The 20,220-nt window shown below is 64.9% G+C and overlaps 2 protein-coding genes across 2 annotated transcripts in view; both read right to left on the bottom strand.

Moving 5' to 3' along the window:
- Nucleotides 1–6,568: 6,568 nt before the first annotated feature.
- Nucleotides 6,569–9,256, bottom strand: LOC122442384 (NOTCH regulated ankyrin repeat protein). The gene has a single exon (XM_043470160.1). It carries the CDS (start codon nucleotides 8,696–8,698, stop codon nucleotides 8,354–8,356), a length of 345 nt encoding a protein of 114 aa, XP_043326095.1. The 5' UTR covers nucleotides 8,699–9,256; the 3' UTR covers nucleotides 6,569–8,353.
- Nucleotides 9,257–9,882: 626 nt separating this feature from the next.
- The window catches only part of EXD3 (exonuclease 3'-5' domain containing 3), a 47,228-nt gene continuing 36,890 nt past the window's right edge, over nucleotides 9,883–20,220 (bottom strand). The window contains exons 18-20 of the mRNA XM_043470396.1: nucleotides 15,541–15,634; nucleotides 14,095–14,133; nucleotides 9,883–13,855 (exon numbers count right to left, since the gene is read on the bottom strand). Coding sequence (XP_043326331.1) covers nucleotides 13,569–13,855; nucleotides 14,095–14,133; nucleotides 15,541–15,634 — 420 coding nt within the window. The 3' untranslated portion in view covers nucleotides 9,883–13,568. The remainder of the gene's footprint in view (nucleotides 13,856–14,094; nucleotides 14,134–15,540; nucleotides 15,635–20,220) is intronic.

Here is a 20,220-nt window from a genome sequence, read left to right as displayed (position 1 = left end):
TTCAAAGTGGGAAAGGAGTATGTCAAAGCTGTATATTGTCACCCTGCTTATTTAACTTATATGCAGAGTACATCATGAGAAATGCTGAGCTGGATGAAGCACAAGCTGGAATCAAGATTGCTGGGAGAAACATCAATAACCTCAAATATGCAGATGACACCACCCTTATGGCAGAAAGTGAAGAAGAACTAAAGAGCCTCTTGATGAAAGTGAAAGAGGAGAGTGAAAAAGCTGGCTTAAAGCCTAACATTCAAAAAACTAAGATCATCATATCTGGTCTCATCGCTTCATGGCAAATAGATGGGGAAACAATGGAAACAGTGAGAGACTTTAATTTTCTTGAGCTCCAAAAATCACTGCATATGGTGGCAGCCATGAAATTAAAAGACACTTGCTCCTTGGAAGAAAAGCTATGACAAACCTTACCAGTGTATTAAAAAGCAATTTTGCCGACAAAAGTCAGTCTAGTCAAAGCTATGGCTCTTCCAGTAGTTATGACTGGACGTGAGAGTTGGACCATAAAGAAAGCTGAGGGCTGAAGAACCGATGCTTTTGAACTGTGGTGTTGGAGAAGACTCTTGAGAGTCCCTTGGACAGTTTTGGTTATTGTAAATAATAGTGGTGCTGTGAACACTGGGTGCATGTATCTTTTTGAAGTGGAGTTTTCACCTTTTCTGGATAAATGCCCAGGGTAATGTTTTATTTTCTAAACGTTAACTTGATAAGATGATTGTCTAGCAGCACCCTGGGGTCAGAGCCCCAGGCCTTAGGGATCAGCGCCTGAGAGACGGGAGTGGGGTCTCTGGGAAATGGGGGGCCTGTGCCCACCCGCCCCGGAGCTCTCTGTGGTGGCCCTGTGCTGCCTGGACCTTTATTTAGGACAATTCTGTTCACAGGAATCCTACCAATGAAAGCTATCCTGTGTTTTGTGTGGTAGCAGCCAGATTTTTCTAGTGGAAAAAATAAAGTAAAAAAGACCTACCCACCTCTCCAAAGTTACTGCCACAACTTGGGTGAGTGTGGTAGCGGGAGTCAGAAATCCAGGAGGTGCACACGTCAGCCCTGTTGTAGGTGATCCTGTGACCCACGGGGAGAGCTAAGGCGACCCGGTGCTGGGGCAGGCGGAGCCAGCCGGGAGAAACACGGGGCCCATGGCAGTGCTTTGTGTTTGGGCTGTGTTGATTATCTGGGTGCCCAGATCTGTCAGTACTTATCACGCTCTAAATGGCTGCTTTTTATTGTATGTAGATTGTACCACAGTAAAGTTGATTTTTAGGAATGTGAATGATAAACTTAACGATTTTCTTTCAACCTTGATTAAAATGAAAAGAAGCCATGCCCCAAAAGACGTCTTGGGACACTTGAGAAGGAGAACTTTATTGACAAAATAACCTTGAGAACTCCAAGTCCTGGGTTACTCATTACTTTGCCCTGAGATAAGGGAGCGGGAGGCTGGAGAACCGGGAACAGGGAGCAGGGTGCAAAGGCTGACCCTCCTCTGTGCCCAGGCCTGCCCTGGGCACTCAGGGAGCAGGGCGTCCTGAGTGCGGCCCGGCCTTCCACCTCCCGACGGCCACACGGCAGCGCCTTGTTCACCTGACCTGCAGCGTCAGGGCTCTGGGAGAGAAGGGGACGAGGTGCCCCTGCTTTGGGGTTCTCCTGGGGTGGTGCAAGTGTAATCGGCCAGGCCCCGGAGGTGTAAACCCCAGTGCACATGAGGCTGACTGTCGTCCACACCCAGGAGTGCTTCCGCTTTTCATCTGATCAGTCCGTTGTTGGACAGTTTTTTAATTCTTAGAAAGTTCTTCAGCACAAACCTCTCGTCGGGCAAGAACAAGACACAGTCCAGCCTGCCTGATGACCCGGCCCGGACACTGCTGCCAGAGTAGAGACAGAGCACCCCAGGCTGGGTTCCTCCTATGGCCCTGCTTTAAGCCGGGCACATCACTGAATAAAGACTGCCCTTCCCAGCCTCTCTTGCTGTGAGGTTGGTCATGTGACTGTGTTCTAGCCAATGGGATATGAGGAGATTTGGCAAAGAGGCTTCTAGGAAGTGTCCTGGAAGAAGGCCCAGGCTCTAGTTCACCTCTTCCCCTCCCCGCCCCTCCTCCTCCTCCTCACTGTTGGCTGGAATGTAGTCTTGATGGCTGGACAGGGCTGCCGTTCTGAGCCATGTGAATGAAAGTCCACCCAGCAGAACAGCAGTCTGTATCCTAATGCCACATGCCAGCCCAATACCACCTACTCTAACTTCACGATGAGAAATACATTCTGTCTTGTTTGCATATTATCATATTCCTTTGGAAAGTTTGTGGGACAGTTTGGGCTTGGCTCCCTTGGGGGTTCTTGTCCACAGGGTACCAGTGAGGGTCCCCCAGACGTGAAGAGGCAGATTTTACTCACCAGGGGTAAACCTGGTCTCTAGGCCCCCACCTCTGAGCCAGGCAAGAGTTCGGACAGAGAGAGAAGTCTTTTCCTTGGTCACGCCCAGCACAGACACTTTCTGTGGCATGGGGGATGGAGCAGGGAGATGGCCAGCAGATTGCAGTCCCAGGGCCAGCCTCATTTGACCCCCGGAGTCGTGCCCCCCACCGGGCCCCTCTGCTGGGGCTCCAGGCTCTGTGGATGTGCCACAAGCGCCCACGACTGGACCCGGTGGTTCTGACGGATGCAGTCTGTGTCTTGAAGTGAGTCACGTGGTGGCCATGTCCTCAGGGCTTGGGCTCATTCTGTGTCCTGCTGACTATCCACTCTTTGTGGCCCGGGGCCCTGGAATGTCCTTCCTTCCCCTTTTGACCAAATAGGAGAACAGCACACTACAGCCAGTCCCTCCACGAGGGCCGTGATGGGCTCACTTCCCCCGGCCCTGGTCTGGGTCTCTTTCCGGGGCCTGTAGAAGCCACGATGGATTGTACAAAGATCAAGTCGTCAGCCACTGCAGTCACTGACCTACAGTGCACCCTGAACGGAATTCAGGATGAAAGACGGGATGAGGCACTTTGTGCTTTGGGAAAACAGGCCCCTTAGAGAGTTAGATATATTTCAGGAAAACTTGTGGCGTCTTTCCATACATAGAAAAACAAAATCATCAATGCTCCCAGCTACCTTCTGCTGAACTGTGTGCTTGGCTGCAGCATGACAGGCGTTCACCCCTGGGGGCGCCCCCCACCCCCCAGGCCAGGTCGCAAGGACGCTGGCTGCTCCCCCACTGTTAGGGAGCAGCCCCTCACTCAGAGCTATGGGAAGCTGTCTCCTGGGCTACAGTGCTCCCTAAGATCCCGAATAAAACTCAGCTCAGGACACTGAAAATTGTACATTTTCAATGTCCGTCAATAGGGTCAACACAGCTGCCCCTTCCTCGGACTGCCAACCTGCTCCAGCGTCCTACCCGCTGGGCAGCGGACCTCCGCGGCCGCCCCTCCACAGGTGCCCCCGGGCCTGGCCGGTGCTGTCACCGCAGCGGCGACCGACCGGGGCCTGCAGGGCGCTGTCCCCCGCGGGCACTCGAGCCAGGCCTGCGAGCAGCCCGACCGCCTTCGGCTCGAACCCTGACCGTCGGGTCCCGGCCCTCAGCCGCCCCGGGCCCCTCGGAGAAGACGAGGTCGCGGGCGCCGGGCCCGCGAGGGTGGTGCGCGGAGGACCCCTGGGCCGGGATCCGCGGCAGGCGGGGGTCGTGCGGCCCGGGAGCCCCTGCCCCTGGCGCAGTGTCCGCGGAGGCCGCGGGGCGGCAGCACAGCCCGCGCCGCCGGCCTCCCCGCCCGGGTCCGAGCCGGGCCTTGGGCGCTGCTCGCTGTCTGCGCTCGTGGGCGCCCCGCCGGCGGGCCGAGAGCCGGGTTCAGAAGCCACTCGCTTTCAGCCGTCGTCGCCCCTCGGACGCCGCGTGTCCTCTCCGGCCGTCTCGCCCCGTCCCCTTTCGCCGCGACCGGCCCCCTCTCCCCGCCGGGCACCGCCTCGGGGGACCAGCGTCCAACCTCCCGGGCCGGGGAGCAGCGGGGCCGTCCGAGAGCTCCGCGTCTCGGCCCAGTCCCCCGCCTGCGGGGGGCGCACCGGTGGGCGCGGGGGCGGGAGCCTCCAGAACCAGCCGGCCTCCCCAGGCCGCGACCCCAGAGCAAGGTGACAGCTGGTCTCTACCCCGCACACCCCTCGGCCGGCGCAGAGATCCGGCCTCTGGGAGCGCCCGCCCCCCGTCACCCCGCCCCCCGGCCGGGCTCCACTGCCCCGCCGCCCCCCACTGCCGAGCCCCCGGCCTCTCCACGCCGGCTCCCCCCGCGGGGGCCCCCGCCCCGCTCCCCGCAGCCTCGCCGCCCCCGCCCGCCGATCCCCGCCGCCCCCAGCCCCGTCCTCATTAGCATAGCAGCTGCTCGCCGAGCGGACCCGCGCGCAGGAAAGGGCAGAGGCCTCGAGAATGAATGGGGCCCGCGGCTTTGGAGGGGGCGCGAGAAGAAAGATCGACAGACGGACGCGAGCCGCGACGACCCGACGTACAGCAAGCAGAAGAATGCGCCGGGCAGAGAGGAGGGGAGCCCGGGCTGGCCGCGGCGGGGCGGTGGGGGAGGGGCCTCCCCAAACCCAGGAGCCTCGGGAGGGGGTGCCCGGGAGGCCTCGGGAGGCGCCCTCGGCGGTTCCCAGACCTCCCGGGGCCGCGCGAGCAGACTCTGGCCTCGGGCTTTGTTTCCCAGTTGCCCCCAGAGCCTGGCAAGCCAGCCTCCTCCCGCAGGCTCCACGCGGCCCGAGGAGGCACTTGCCTCCCGCAGCTCTGACCTGCGCGCCGCGGCCCTTGCCCGTGTGCACGCGGCTGAGCGGCCTCTGCTGACCGCAGGGCCTTTGCGGGGCAGAGCCGGAGGGCCGCCGGCCCCCTCGCCCTCCTCACCCGCCGCCCCCGCTCTCAGCTCTGGCCGGCTCTGTCCTGGCTCCCACGCCTGCTGGCTTTGGACGTCACTCTTTCTGGCTGACCATTTCCCTGCATTTCCTGGTCTCTCTGGCATCCCTTCCAACAGTAAACACTTCCTGAGTTCCGCCGGGCTTAGGTCAGAGAGCCTGACAGCGGCCAGGAGCTGCCGGCAGTCCTGGCCGGGAGAAGGGCTCCCGCCCTGCCCTTGGTCGCTGGTCTGACTGCCTCCTCCACGGCAGCCACTCCGGGGCTTCCCAGAGGCTCAAGGGCTGCCTGCCAGACCGCTCCCCCCTGGGTGCCCTGGCTGGGAGGCCTGGCCTCCTCGGACACACCGTGGGATCCTGGAGGCCAGGTCGGGGGGTCACTGCACCTCTTTGTCACCCAGGCCACCAAGAGGCTTGAAGAGCTGTTCCCGCATCTAAAGCTTGAGGCGGGGTGGTGGGGACCCCAGGTGAAGCGCTGGCCAACTCACCGCTGTGAGCGCCCGGCCCTGACCGCTCAGCTGGGGGCCTGCGGCAGGAGCCTGCACCCTCCCTTCATTTATTGATAGCTTTGACTCTCTCCCCTGCGGTGTCAGCCTGGGAAGTGGAGACTGTGGTCCGGCCACTTGGGTGGCCAGGTAGTACCCAGGCCAGATGCCCCAACGGTGTCCAAATTCTTGCAGCACCTTTTCCTTTGAGGCCAGGCACCCCTCCCCCCGGGACAGACCTTCTCACTTGACCTGAGTGGCCAGGTGGACACCACCTCCCCTGGGGGCTCATTTGCATCAAATATTCTGTTCCTCTCTGTGGTGTTTTAGGAGGGAGCCGGCCCATCGGGTGGGCCTGCTGGGGGTCCGTGAATGTCTGTTTAACCAACTGAAAATTCCCTTGGAAAATCCTCAGGGCAGAACAGAGCTGGAGATGCAAAGTAGGAACAGGGAAATGACAATGCGTCTTTGTGTCTAGGGAACAAAATGTAGCTGTAACCCTCCTGAGGGGAAGCCGACACCCTCAGGCTTCTGGAAGGGGTGTCTGAAAGAACAAGTTAAAACTTCTAGGCCTGGCTCTCCCAGTCCCCTCTGGGCAGGTGGCTCTTGCAGGGGAAGGCAGGCTGGGGGAGTAGGGGGTGGTTGTCTGTGCCCTGCACCCCCTCCTATGCCAGCCCCAGGGGTGGACTAGAGTGGCCTTCAGCATCTGTGCCCTGGGGGAGTGGCTGCTTGGGGCATGCTGGCCTTAACTCTCAGGAGCCACTAGGACCAGAGGGGAAGGAGGGGCCTTACAGTCATCAGAAGCCCCCCAACATTTGAAGGGCACCCTTTCTGTGCAGCAGGTGGTCCAGCAGAAACCCCCAGGAGCTGGGGGCGAGGAGACAAGAGGGGCCCTGGCAGGCTGGCTTTAGGGGGGCGGGGTAGTTTCAAGCAGAACTCCCATGGGGAGGCCTTGGCTGCTTTGCCAGGAGCAGAGGAAGCGGCTCTGGGCGCCCTGGGGTGCCGCCCTCCTGCAGCTGGAAGAAGGTGGGCAGGCGGGGTCCTCACAAGCCCTGTGCGTGGCCACTGCGGTGCCTCTGAGCTGAGCCCAGAGCCATCTCTGTCTTGCGGTGGAGACAAGCCAAGCACTGTGCGGTTGTCACTGCAAACAGCACGTTGCAGCCTGACTCTCATCCCGTGCCAAGCCCAAGAAGAACCAACAGACTCTCTTTAATATAAAAAGATCAATGAAAAATTTATTTATAAATTTTTCACGCTGGGCTACAAGTCTATATCGTACACTCAGGAATGTGCTGCAGACTTCATCCAGTTAGAAGTGATCACACCGGGACCCATACACAGCTTCCACGTAAGCCTAGAGTCTTAACATTAATTAACATAATTAAAAAGGTATTTGCATCTAGAAAAAAATATACAGAAAAACTCCTTTTGGAGTAATCTGTGCCTCAGTTTCAATGTCTGCTTTTCACTGACATTATCAATATATTCTTCTCACACAAGGTTTTATAAAAAGCCACAGATGACTGCCCAAATCTGACCAGCCACGCACAAAGGGCCTCCACCCACCTGTGTCCTCAAGTGCTCCCCATTTTTGCACGAAGGGTCAGCAGCACTTCTACCCTGGGGAAGCCTCATTTAAATTTGAATAATTCAGCCTCCCTTTTATTTCTCAGGATCAAAACAACAAGGGGTGTGGGGTTGCATAGAAAATTGGAACCTCGGAGACCAGGAAGGGCGCCTTTCGGGACTAAGAGTGACGCAGAGGGACGGCCTCCGGCCTGGGTCCTCGCGAGGCCCCTCCCGCCTGGCAGGGCTTTCGGATTCGAATCGGGTCCTGGAAGCTCTGGGAGGCTGAAGAGGGGTAACGGGCCCTTCAGCTCACTCGGCAAGTAGCACAAGAGATTCACAGTCTTACAGGCATTTTATAAAAATATAAATATGGGTACAGTTGCCTTCACAACGCTGGATACAACGCCCTTTAAAATTGGGTCTATAACCAAGATTCAAAAAATAACACCTAAAACTTGGCTTAAAATGTTAATATTTTATATTGTCATAAATGTTATGACATTTAATTGTGGCAAATCCATTTACTTTTTTTAAAAAAGTGTGCAATCGACTGTTAACTATAATAGAACTAACTAGAAAGGCTTGATCCCTACCTCCGTCACCGCCACACCCGAGCACCCAGGCTCCCACGGAAGCTCTGCAAACCGGCAGGCTTGGCGGATGGCGACCTCTCACCGGAGAAGGGGAGGGGCCCCCGGGGCTTCCAAAACTCACGCGTAATCGTGTGTGTGAGAGGGGAAGGCGGGGCGGGCGGAGGAGGGGAGGTGAGGGGGAGAAGCCGGAGGGGACGGAGCAGCGCGGGGGAACCATCAAGCCGGCGGTATTTTCAGTGCAACCAAGAAATGACAAGACTCAAGTTTTTAGTTTTAAGACTAAAAAAAAAAAAAAAGTACATCTCCCCGCCCACCCCCCCCACCCCCCACTTAACCACATTGACCACGCACAATATTTTCCAAACACAAAATTCAGGCGCACAAACATCACCCACAAATATGCACACACGTGATAAATAGTTTAGAGCCCCGGGAACGGTAGAGCGTCTCCTCCGTCGCGCGTCGGCCACGGGTCCTTCCACCTTCGGGAGAAAACATTTCGAGCAGGAGGATCCGGTGTCTCGGGATTCCGAACTTGCTGGTGGCGAGACTCAAATTTCAAAGGGGCTGGGGCTCGCGCTCCTCCCCCACCCGCGCGGCGGCGGGCGGGGCCGTGGGAAGCGCCCCGGCCGGTCCCCGGTGGCCGCGGGGGGAGGCGGCCCCGGCCCCCTGTCTCGGGCGTGCGCGGTCCCCGGTGGGCACGGACGTGCGCGCCGGACTCGTGGTGGCCGCGGGCGCCAAGGGCCGGGCGCACACCGAGGTAGTTGGCGGGAAGGTACAGCAAGGAGGATGCGCGCGGGGCCCGCGTGCGGGCCGGGGTCTCGACCGGCATCACCGGCCGCCGCCGGAGTACTTGGCCTTGGTGATGAGATAGAGCACGATGTCCTGGTGGCCGCCGAACGCGGCGATGTGTAGCGCGCTCCAGCCGTCGCGGTTTGCCAGGCGGATGTCCGCGCCAAACTTGACCAGCAGTTTCACTAGCTCCAGGTTGCCGTCGATGACCGACTGGTGCAACGCAGTCTGACCCTCCGGCCCGAACGAGTTCACGTTGAACTCGCAGTTGGTCATGTTTTGCAGCAGCGACTGCAGCTCCTGCGTGTTGCCCTTGCGCACGGCCTCCTGGAAGATGCGCTGCGTCTGCGGCGCCGAGCAGGTGGACAGCTCGGCTTGGCTCATGCTTCCGCCAGGCGCGGGCCGCGGCTCAGCGCGGGCGGCGGCTTCGGCGCTGGCCCCCGGCTGCCTCGGGGCGCGCCTCGGCGCATGGAAGTGGCGGCGCCCCCGGGCCCTGCACGCCACCCCTGGGCGCTCCGGGCGCTGGGGGCCGGGGGCCGCCGCCTCGGGACCCCCGCCACATCCAGCCGCGCCCGGCGGGCGGGCGACGGGGGCGGGCGCTGCGTTCGCGGGGCCGGCCGGGCCGGAGCGGCGGCGCCGCGTTCCCGGTCCCTGCGCTCTCGGGCTGCGGCTCCACGCGCCTCCCCAGGCGCCGCTGCACTCGCCCGCCCGCCGCGCGAGGACGCTTTTTACCTCCTTTATATTTGCATGACAATAGGCGCCCGTGACGCGCGCGCCCGCCGCCCGCCCATTGGGCAGCGCCCGCGCGGGGCGGGGCCGCGAGGGGCGTGTCCGGTTGGGCGGCCGCGCGGCAGGGGGCGCTGGCCGCCGGCGGCGCGGGGCTAGGAGCCAGGTGGCCACGGGTGGGCGGGGGTCCGAGTCTCGGCCGCCGCCGCTCCCACGCTCCCTCTAGACACCCGGGGAATTCCAAGCTCCGTGCGCGGACAGACCAGGTCCAGCCCAGGGCCTAGCGCGACCCCGAGGGGCGCGAGGGCCGCCTCCTCTGGTTGGGTTTTTGCTGGCATCTCAGACTGGGGGTGGGGGGCGGGGCTCGGGTAGAGACCCCCAGTCTCGCTCCCTGCTCCTGGAGTGCTGGCCGCGGGCCCTCCACGTCCCCAGCACCCCAGGCGCTCGCAGGGACGAGGCTCGCCCAGCCCGGCCTGTGGGACACATTTCCTCCAGGGCGACAACTCCAGGACACCTCGGGCCTGTGACCTCAGCCACGCGGGGCCTTTCCGCTGGAGAACCGCTCCCCCAGGGGCCTCGGTCACCCCGTTAGCTCCCTAACTTGACTGGCAAGAGGAGCCAGGCCCTGAGGTTTTCTCAGCACTGCCCCAGCAGAATCGAGTCTGTGGCCCCGGGGCTGGGGTCGGCCTGGCAGTCAGCCACTCCGCTCTGGAGGGGCCTGCCTCCTCTCCCGGGCCGACCCGATCGGCAGGAACTGGGCCGGGTGAGGCCTGGCCAGGTGAGCGGCCCCAGGTAAGGTGCCAATGCTGTGCTGAAAGGGAACTCTGAAATGACTCACTTCTAAACAGTAAACCTGCTTTTTATTGACACTCTAACACTGCCGCCAAATTTCCTCATTAGAATTTCACAGTTTATAGCTCTGCTGTGGTCGTTGGAAATTAAGGAGGAATGAACCTCAGAGCAGTTGGCCCAGGGCGACTGCAGCCACTGGAATTCCTTCGGAGGCCGCTGGGGATTCCCAGGAGGCAGCTGGGGAGACCACCCTGTTAGGCCCTGTTTGGTGATGAACTGGGTGGGTGTCTGTCCCATGTCCCCTAGGCCTGGAGACCCACGTGGGTGAAGTGCCCACCCCCGCTCTGTGACCTGGGAGGAGTCACAGCCAAACCGCGGAACGAACTAGGCAAGACCTCAGACCCTGGCTGCCCCACCTTGGGGTCCTTCTGGTGGCCAGGGCCACCCAGGCCCCTGCTCTGTTCTTCCTGAGGCTGGCGGTCCAGCCCCCCTTCTCAGCTCTGCTCCCCAGTATGCAGGTGGTTATGCCCTGAGCTGAGCACAGACCCGGCCCAGGTCCTGTGCTCAGCCTGGCCCTGGCGTGACTGGGGTGCTGCTGCTTTGAGGAGCCCCTCCTTTGCCCACTTATCCTGCAAAGACACGTCCCTGGGCCCAGTAAGGGGGTCTGGGGTCAGTGGCTGCTGAGCTGACCACCTTGAGAGTGGGGATCCCTGCCCACCTCCAGCCGCCCTCCCCACCAGCCCGAGAGACGAGTTGTGGTTGGGAGGGAGGCCCATGTCCACCTCCGGAGTGAGAAGGGGTGACCCTGTGTAGAGCCGAGACCTGCGGGGGACCCCAGCCACCCCGCACCCGCTCTCCGGAGTGGCACGGAGGGGCTGGCACTCTGAGGACGGGTCTGCGTCTGTGCTTTTTGTGTATCTGCCAGGCCCGGCTGCGCCCAGGCCCATCCCCAGAAGGTGGTAGGTTCACAGAGCGAGGCCCCACCCAGGTGGGGGGCTCAGGCCCCCCTGGCCTGGAGAAGAGCGTCTGGAGACCCCGCTGGGCCCGGGAGCAGAGCCTGGGAGAAAAGTCCCATTGACACCGCAGCGGGCGGCAGACAAAGGGGCCCTGTGAGCTCAGTGTGGGAACGCGAGGCCACCACCTCGGGGCATGAAATTGTCAGCTCGGTGCCCCCGGGCAGGGACGGTGTGGCCAGAGAGGCCACAGGAGCCCAGCCTGAGGTCGCTGCTGCCCCCCCCTGCCCCCGACCCCGGCCTCAGAGTGTGGGTCAGACAGGTGTAGCCCTGCGGTCACCCAGCCCCCAGCCCTCTGCTCATTTGTGGGGCCAGGGTGATGGCCACCCTGTCCGCGGGGAGCCCATGGCTCCTGCTTCTCCGAGGCCGAGGGGAACTGTGCTCGGTGGCTGTGGTCCACACACCGTGTGCCCGGAGCTGCCCCGTCCAAGGACGGGACCAGAGTGGGGCGTGGGGGGCGCTGGCTCCAGGAGGCACTTCCTGATGTTTGCTGAAGGACGTGTCCAAAAGGAGGACATTTGTTCCAAATGATGTGCTGGGCGGGGAGGCGGGGGTTGGGGACCCTGACAGGCCCTGTCCTGGGGCTTGGAGAAGCCCCCAGTGTCTGTGGCATTGGTGATGTCATTTACACAAACAGACAAGGGGCTCACTGGCTGGGAAGGAGAAGCCCTCAACCTTGGATCTGGGGTGACAGGCCCAACGCTGACTACCAGGCTAAACCGATGTCCTCCTGGGAGCTGGCCCAGGGGTGCGGCCCCAGGAGGAGTCCAGGGTTGGAGGATGGCCTCCTCCCCTGGGGGACCCCTTTCCTTTAGAGGCTCAGAGCAGTGGGTGACAGAAAGCTCCCCCCCTCCCCGGCTGGGGAGGACTGGGTGGGGTGGCGGGGAGGACATCGCGGGAGGGGCACTGGCCGGAGACAGGAGGCCGAGGCCACCTTAACGTGCTCGGCAGGGGAGGGAGGCTGAGCGGGCTGCGGGCCGCGGGGCGGGGCTTCTAGCTAATTCATTAAAATGTGTCGGGGAGCGTGGGAAAGAGGAGAGCGTTTCTTCCCAGCAGCCCAGACACCTGGTAGAAGGGCGCGAGGATAGAGATCAAATAACAAACACCAGCCCCGGGCCAGCGGCCGCGGAGGAAGGAGCCCGGGGCAGGAACTGCGGCAGACAGTCCCCGAGGCCTGGCACCCGGGCGCAGCCCACCCTGCCGGCCCAGTGTCTGACCCCTAGCCCAGAGCGGGCAGGGCAGTCACGGGGCGCGGAGGGTGCTTCCCGCAGGCCGAGGGCCAGGGAGGGGGCCGGGGCCTGGATGGGCTAGCAGTGAGCCTGTGAGTCTGGGAGTCCCCGGACGAATGGACGGACGGACGCAGGCAGCCGGCCTGGCAGCAGAGGGCGGGGGGCGGGAGGCAGGCCTGGCGGGGCCGGGGCCGTGAGGCCTGAGGACCGGGTCCTGCTCAGCTGTCCTCTCCTCTCCGTGGAGTGCTGGGCGGGGCTGGGGCGGACCCGGGGCGGACCCACATTGGGGCCTGGAAGGACATGGCTTGGCCCCCTGAGCCTGTGGCCCTGGCCTCTGTCTGTCCGGGGCCGCGGGTCAGGGCAGAGTCCCCAGGACGCAGCTGGCTGGGACCCCCCCCCACCCTGCTTCCTCTTAACCCTGCGGGGGAGGAGTGGTCGGGGCTGCTGTCCCAGGACAGGACATGGGGCCGGAGGTCCTGCTCCTGGAAGCGGGACCCCAGCTGCAGAGGGTCCCTGCCCCCATGGGGACCCATTCACCCTGGCACCCCTGCCCAGCCCAGGCCCAGTGACCTCAGGGGAGAGGGGAGTCCGGTGGGCAGAGCAGCCCCAGCACACTGCCCTCGACCCCAGGCGGGCCAACCCATCTGTGGTTTGTGCCCTGGCCCAGCGAGGCCCAGCGTTGCTGGGGGGCTGAGCGGGTCCGTGCCCAACACACGGCGGGGGCTACACCCCGGGGGGCTCAGAGGCCACGGCCGTCCCTGGTGTGGTCAGGAACACGGGGCGGGGCAGAGGGTGCAGACGCCCGGCCCCGCGGCCAAATCTGTGCTGGTTTCCGTTCTGGGCAGGAAGGACAGGAAAGGGATGTGGGCCAGGGTGGGTGTGCATTCCTGGGGCTGAGCCAGGGGGAGGCAGGCGAGGGCAGGCCGTGGTCTGGGCCCAGGCCCACTGCTCGCATGAGCCCCCCCCGGGGGTCAGCGCGGGGTCTGAGCCTGTGTCTCCCTGGGCGAGAGGGCAGCTACTTCCTGCCTTGTGACAATGAGGCTCCAACGCACGTGTGTTCAGGGCCTTCTACATGGCGAAGACCTGAGCGGGGGCCTCCCAGCCCGATGGCTGAGGCCACGCGGGGTCATGGCCTGGCTGGGCAGGGGCCTGTCTGTCCCCCAGGACCACCTCCCGTGCTCGCTGGAGTCTGACGTCCCGGGGGAGTCCCATGGCTGGCTTCACTGGGGGAAAGCAGGGAAGACCCTGTCCCGGGGGCCTGGGGCCTTGGCCCTCGCCCTGGGGGGTGCCTGGTGGAGGAGGCGATGGGAACGGCCACAGCACCTCCCACCCACTGAGCTCCAGCAGGTTTGGGGGGCCACCTGGGTCCAGCCCTCAGGCTGCGAGGGGGTGGCGAGCGAGGGGCGTGGTGGGAGCGGAGCCCAGAGGAAGGAGCCCACAGCCACCACCTGTGCAGCTTCTGCACGTTTACTCTGGGCGGCCTGGGCCCCTCTCTCAGGAGGGGCCGCTGGCTGGGCGGGGGGTGCCCTCCAGGACCTCTTGGAAGTTGCTGGTGACTCGGGCCAGGTGGGAGCCTTCCCAGAAGACTTTGCCGCAGCCGGTGCAGCAGTAGAAATGCTGCAGCCCAGGCCGCCGCAGCACGCCTGCTGGGATGCCCGCCAGCTGCAGCCGGGTGCCATTGGCCAGCGTGGCTGGCACGCGGGTCTGCAGGTCCGTGTCCTCCAGCCAACGGCAAGGGGGGTCATAGGTGCAGCCCTCGGGGGCCTCCTCCAGGGCTGAGCCTGGACATGGAAGCGGCCACCCTGAGCCCCGCCCTCAGGCAGGCGGCCCCCACCCCACACTGTTCGGCGGCTCCTCCCTCAGCCCCCGGCCTCTCCTACGAGGGGCCCTCTGGGTCACAGGGGACTGGCCTCTTTCTTCCCGGCCTTCCCTGGCACTGCCCTCCCCATGGGGCACAGGCCCATTCCCTCCCCCCGATGCTGGGGCTCCTGTGTCCCTGGTGGGTGGCCCCCGGGCTCACCTGTCTCCTGCTCACCATCGCTGTGGGGGGCCTCACTGCCTGTCAATCAAGGACGTCAGGGTCAGTCCCAGGGAAGGGTGGGTGGCCCCAGCACCCACGAGGCACCTCCGAGTGCCGAGCCCCCACCCCGCGGGGACAGGGCAAAGGGCAGGGGGCCAAGACGCTCTGTGCCAGCCCAGTTCCCTCCCATGGGAACTCACACCTTGGGACATTCTTGGGGCTCAAAGGTCCTTGGGAAACAAGTTCTGGGCACAAGATCGGCTGATTAGGGCACTTGGGGGCCTGAGAACCGTGGGCCGGGCGGGGTGGGGGCGGCCCATCCGTGGCGATGAGTAGATAAGCCCACTGCCAAGGAGTGAGTTTCGCAACCAGCTAGCATGGGGCGGGGTGGGGCGGGCAGGGGCCCAGGGGACCGTGGGGCCTCGGGGTGCAGGAGAGACCCCGCGAGAGGCCCACCCCCACAGAGGGCCCTGCCAGCAGGTGGGAGAAGCGGCCCCAGGCTCGCTGACCCTGGTAATTTGCTCGGCAAACATCTCCTTGCAGATGGCTCCAGATTAACTGCAGCCGGAGTCTGAATGGAGGCGGCCCCCCCAGTCCCGCTGCCTCTGTGGGGCCTAGCGAGGCCACGACCTTAGGCCTCACCTGACAGCCCGAGGGTTGCTGCCCAGGGCCAGGCCGAGCCCTTGGTTGGGGTGTCGGGGGCCCCCTATGGCGGCCACTGCTCATGCCCCGCCCCTCCCCTCCTCGCCTCAAGCAAGTCACAGCCACGCTCTGGAGAGCAGAGAGCTGCCCAGCGCTGGACACTGCCATCACTAGCGCTCACCCACCGTGCGTGGCCCCAAACCTTCGAGGGACGTGGGCAGGACAGGAGCGGCTGGCAGAGAAGATGGCACCCGGGCACCGACGGTGCAGAGGGGCCCGGGGCGCCCTGGGCTCAGGCTCCCCCTCGGTGGTCCCAAGAGGCCCTTCTTCCATTCCTGCCCGCCCGCCAGGCAGGGAAGCTGAGGCTGGGCCCCTGATCTGGACGCCCAGGGCTCACCCGCCTTCCCGGGCACCCAGGTTCCCCAACGTTCAGATTGCTGCTTGGCAAGGCCTGTGATGCAAGGGCCAGCAGATGAACACGTGTGTGCACATGGCTGAGCGTGCACAGGCAGGCGTGTGAGCATGCATGTGCTGCTGAGCATGTGTCTTTGCTTGCAAGGTGCATGTGTGTGTGTCTGCCTGTACACTCCACGCGTGGGGCAGGGTGACTGAGCAGGGCCCACTGGGGAGAAAGCAGGGGCCACGGCCACAGGGGCCCCGAGGGCCTGAGGTCCCAGCCCTCTTCCTGGCCCTGAGCACTGGCTCCCCTGCCCGCGGGCACTGCCCTGGCAGCCCGAGTGGGCTGGCCCCGGGAGCACCCAGCGGTGGGGCCACTGCCCACAGACCCCAAGGAGCCCCACTCACCGGCACCACCGGGGCCTCCTGGGTGGACGCTGAGCCGCACCAGCTGCTTCATCACGTCCTTGGAGACCCTCAGGTACTGGTCACAGTTGCAGGCCTGGGGGGCAGAGGAGGCGCTGGGGCCGTGGGGCATTCTTGCAGCCCCCCGACCCTGGCCCTGTGCTCCCTGTGGTTCCGGCCCGGCCCAGGGGGTTTCACAGACACATGACGTTTCCCTTCCTCTCGCCGCAGGACGCGGGGCACACCACCTCCGGGGAGCCCTCCCCCACTGCATGGGCTCCAAGCTGGCCCTGGGCAGCTTCGTCCAACTCTTGACCCCGGCAGGACTCTGCCACCACCCAGCGGTCCTCCCCAACCCCAGCGCCAAGCCTGGGCCCCTGATGGCTCAGCACCGGTGGGGGACGGAGGCCCAGCATTAGAAAGCCAAGGGGGCGGCCCGACAGCTGCTCTGACTCCTCGGCCCATCTTGGAGCCAGCCAGGGCCAATCCGGCGTCCATACTTCTCAGTGACACCTGGCCCCGCCTGCCCCCGGGGGCTGGCACCGTCTGGAGCCTGCTGGGACCGAGTGTGTGCGGGCAGGAGCCCAGCCACGCAGGATCCTGGTCTAGCAGTGAGCGCCCGTGAAGACCTTGGCTCGGCCCCGCCAACCTCACCGTCCCAGGGGTGGGATGGGCCTCCCGATGCAGCCACCCCATCACTTCACGATGGCCACTGCCTGGCAGGGGTCTAGACACAGGATTCCCAGGGGCAGGCAAGGTGGGCCAAGCAGGACAGCGGGGTGAGGGCGGGGGGCTGGCCGGCTCCCAGATGGGCACACAAGGCTTCCTGTCAGTCAGGGGGTGAGCTGGTCCACGGGAGGACGGTGCCTGTTTGGTGTTCCTGGCACCCCCCTCACCTGGTGAGCCCCGTCAGTCCCTGGAGGGGGAGTGCCTGGGGCGGGCAGCGGCGGGGGCCCTGGAGCCACGGTGGGCGGCTCCTGCACCACTCACACACACCCTCTTCCCCCCAAAGCCTTTCATCACGGAGCTCGGCCTCCAGCATCACGGCCAGGGGTGCCACAGCAGGTGGCACAGTAGGTGCCAGACGGGCAGGGCCACCTCTGGGGGGCGAGGCCGATTCCCCAGAGCCCCCCGGAGGGCCTCCTCTCCCCCGGCCAGACTCCAGCGCAGGGAGACACCTGGGTGCTTCTGCCTTCTCATCGCAGATACCAGGGCCGAGCGGGCAGGAGCGTGGGCAGGGCCCGGCTGCACGTCAGGCCGGCGGTCACTCCAGGCCCAGCCGGGGAGGAGCTGCAAAGAGGCGGGCCAGCTGGCCTCCCGGCCGGGCTGCCTGCCCAGGGCCGGGCTCTCCCTGCCCAGGCCCCCCGAGGGTCAGCACCAGCAGGTGCGGGAGCCCGGTGGGGCGGGGTCCGCTGATGGGGTCTGCGGCCTTCCCAGCACCCAGTGGCGCACGCCTGGGGCGGGGCGCCAGCTCACGCTGAGTCACGCGCAGACAAACACGCGGTGCCCTGTGAGGCCCGCCCCACCCTCGGGAAGCGCCGGTGCCGGTTTTCCCACGGCCGCTGCCCACGGCCGGGCCCGGCGGTCACCCCTGCCTCCACTGCCACGCCCGGCTGGAAGAGCCGGTTCTGAGCCACCCGCCCACCCCGTCGTGCGGTCCCCGTCTGTAGGAGGGCCCGCACCCAGGACCTCCCTGTCCAGCACAGGGTCCAGCCGCCCTTGCCCGGTGCCCCGAGCAGAGCCGGGGGCTCAGCGCACACCCAGTCAGAGGCTGACAGCCCGTTCCCCTGCCCGACGAGGGAGGATGGAGCCTCTGACCCCCTGTTCTCAAGGAGCTTCCCAGGGGCTGAGGAACCTGCTCATGGTCACCCATCTGCTGGCCGGGGGCCCCACCCGGCAGGGGCCTCACCCCACTGTGCGGGTGTAGGCAGGTGGTGTCTGAGCCGGGCCCACTCCCTGTAGGGCCTGTGCAGACCCCAGGCTCGGACGTCAGCGAATCTGGGCAGATACCAGCAGGGGGCTGTGGGTGCCCTGGACAGTGTGGTCTCCTGGGTCCCTCGAGGTCTCTGGGACCCCATCCGGGCTGGGGGCCTGAGGGCAGGGTGGGCCTCCACCCCCAGAGCCTGGCCAGGCGGGTGAGTGGGGGCAGGAGGGATGGGCAGGCTCCTGGCTCCCCTGTCCTGGGGTCCGCCTGGGCCTGGCTCCCACAGCGCCCAGGCTGTCTGGAGCGCATGCCTGCTGAGCCGCCCGACTCTGAGCAGGAGTGAGGACCTCCTAGGCAGGGGCTGGAGCCCACCGTCAGGGAGGCTGCCTCCCCGGGGGAAGGCCACCAGCAGGGACCGGCCCAGGGGGCTGGTGGTGGCCCAGGACCCAAAGCCAGGCCGGCGTGGCCGGGCGGCCCGCCCTCCACAGCCCTAGGAGGGCGGCGAGAGGCTACTCCGGCCAATTACTTCCCTGGGAGGCACCCCAGCCCTCGATGGGCCTGGCGGGTCTGTGAGCCTCTGAGACAGAGCTGGGGAGGGACAGCTGAAGAGGCACTGGGAGCCCGTCCGCAAGCAGGCCTGCTCTCAGCTCTGAGCCCAGGAATCCCGGCCGCATCCAGCAGCGCCTGCCGAGAGGGAGGTCACGGGTCTGTCCCGGGCTGTGTGTCTCCAGGCACGCCTGCTCCCACCAGCCCCAGGCGCACGCACACCAGAGCCCACGGCGTGTGCTGCGCCACCAGGCGGGGGCGGCTGGTGCACCGGTGTCGGGGGCCAGGGAGGGCTGTCACCGTGGGCCTGGCCAGGCCACAGAAGCCAACGGGAAGGCCAGGCGTGCACGCCAGGGGCCTCACCCTTACCCATGCTCCTGCCCACGGGCTCAGCACAGCCTGCTGCAAACTGCCTGTGAACACCCTGAGGCCTCCACCAGTCCTGGGCCAAGTCGGGGGCTGGTGGGGGGGGGGCACACCAGCGGCCGCTGGGGCACAGGGCATGCTAGAACCAGCTCTCCTGAGGGGGCGGGGCCGCAGGCTGGGAGCCTAGTGGAGGGAGCCACTTCCGAGGACCTGGGCAAGGCTCTCTGCCCTGCCAGCAGCAGGCTGGGACTGCGCTCCTGGTAGGCTGGCGCCCTGGGGACCCCCACAGGCCCCGCTGCCTACCTCCAGTGGGAGCTAGGCCCTCCAGGATGGGAGATGCGGTCAGTCTGGTACCCAGGCCCTGGAGGCCCCACAGGCAGGGAAGATGGGGGCTTGGGCTGAGAAGCTATGACACGCTTTAGAATAATGCCCCTTATGTACTCATTTAGAGCAAATTTACAGCAAAGCAGAAAAAAGTAGAAAAAAATAAACATCACTTTTGCACAAGCATGCGGCAAGAGAAGCACACGTGGGGCGGGGCTCACAGACGCCTCCCACTCTGCATGGGGAGGGGCTCGAAGACGCCCCCACACTCTGCATGGGGCGGGGGGTCGCAGACACCTCCCACTCTGCACTTGGCGTCTCCCACTCGCGTCAGAGGCCTTGGGGGCACAGCCGTTCTCCGCTGCAGGACACCAGTGTGTTCCCAGGCCCTTGGCCCCATTTGGTCCTTGCCAAGCACCACCCGCCCCCACATCCTTGCCTGAGGTCCTGAGCGGCAGGGTCCAGAGGCCTCCCTGGGCCAGTTTTTGCACCATGACCCCCCAGAGCCGCCCCAACAAATGGTGATGGGCGCAGGGACAGAGGGCTGGTATGAAAGGCCCCTGGGGGCGGGGGCGGGCCTGACACCCCGTGCGTGCGTGGACAGGCGGCGGCGGAGGAAGCGATTAGGCGCTGCCTGGGTCTGCCCTCCACCTCGCTCTCCCACGCTGTCCGGTGGCTCTGGAGGGGCCCTGGGTCATCTGTCGGCTTGGAGCACCCAGGCAGGGCTGTGAGCCTCCTGCCAGACCAGCCGCGGCCCCTGGAGGGGGCTTGGGAGCCCTGCTGCCCCTCCCCTGCCCCGGCTGAGCCCTCAGGCGCTGGGGGGGGCGACCCCCCCGCCTCCCCGCCAGCACACTTGGGGGCAGCAGGGCCCACCCCAGGCCTCCGAGGAGGTGTGGGGTTGGGGTGGGGCCTGCTTGGGGAGGTCTGAAACCCCAGCCAGGGCTCTCCTGACCCGTGAAGCAGGCTCCAGCCCCCCGCCGGCGCCTCTGTCCCTGCTGCTGGAGACCCAGGCCAGCAGCCCCGTGGGGCCGCTCGGTGCCGGCCCCGCCCCCCGGCCCAGGGAGGTCAGTTCCCACAGGCCCGGCCCCTTTGTGGGGCCTCTGGCGCTGTCGGCACCCTGGGGGGCAGGACCGGGTTAGGGCCCGGAGACCCCGCCGACAGGGCAAGTCTGGGCGGGTGCGTGGACCCCTCTCTGCACGAGGGTGCCTTGGAAGCACCCAGGTCCTCAGGGGAAAGAGCACCCACCTCAGCGCGGCTGTGTGTGTCCGTGTGTGTCCCTGTGTGTGCACATGTGTCTGTGCGTGTGTCCCTGTGTGCACGTGTCTGTGTGTGCACATGTGGGTCCATGTGTGCATGTGTGTCTGTGCGTGTGTCCCGGTGTGCACGTGTGTCTGTGCCTGTGTCCCTGTATGCGTGTGTGCACATGTGGGTCCGTGTGTGCACGTGTGTCTGCGCGTGTGTCCGTGTGTCGGGTGTCAGGTGAGGACACGTGTCTGCAGGAGTGGAGGGGCCCTCCTGTGCAC

The sequence above is a fragment of the Cervus canadensis genome, chromosome 5, assembly GCF_019320065.1.
Source record: "Cervus canadensis isolate Bull #8, Minnesota chromosome 5, ASM1932006v1, whole genome shotgun sequence".
NCBI classification, from domain to species: domain Eukaryota; kingdom Metazoa; phylum Chordata; class Mammalia; order Artiodactyla; family Cervidae; genus Cervus; species Cervus canadensis.
The sequence above is the reverse complement of the archived record's forward strand: the minus strand, read 5'-3'. Positions and strand labels throughout refer to the sequence as shown.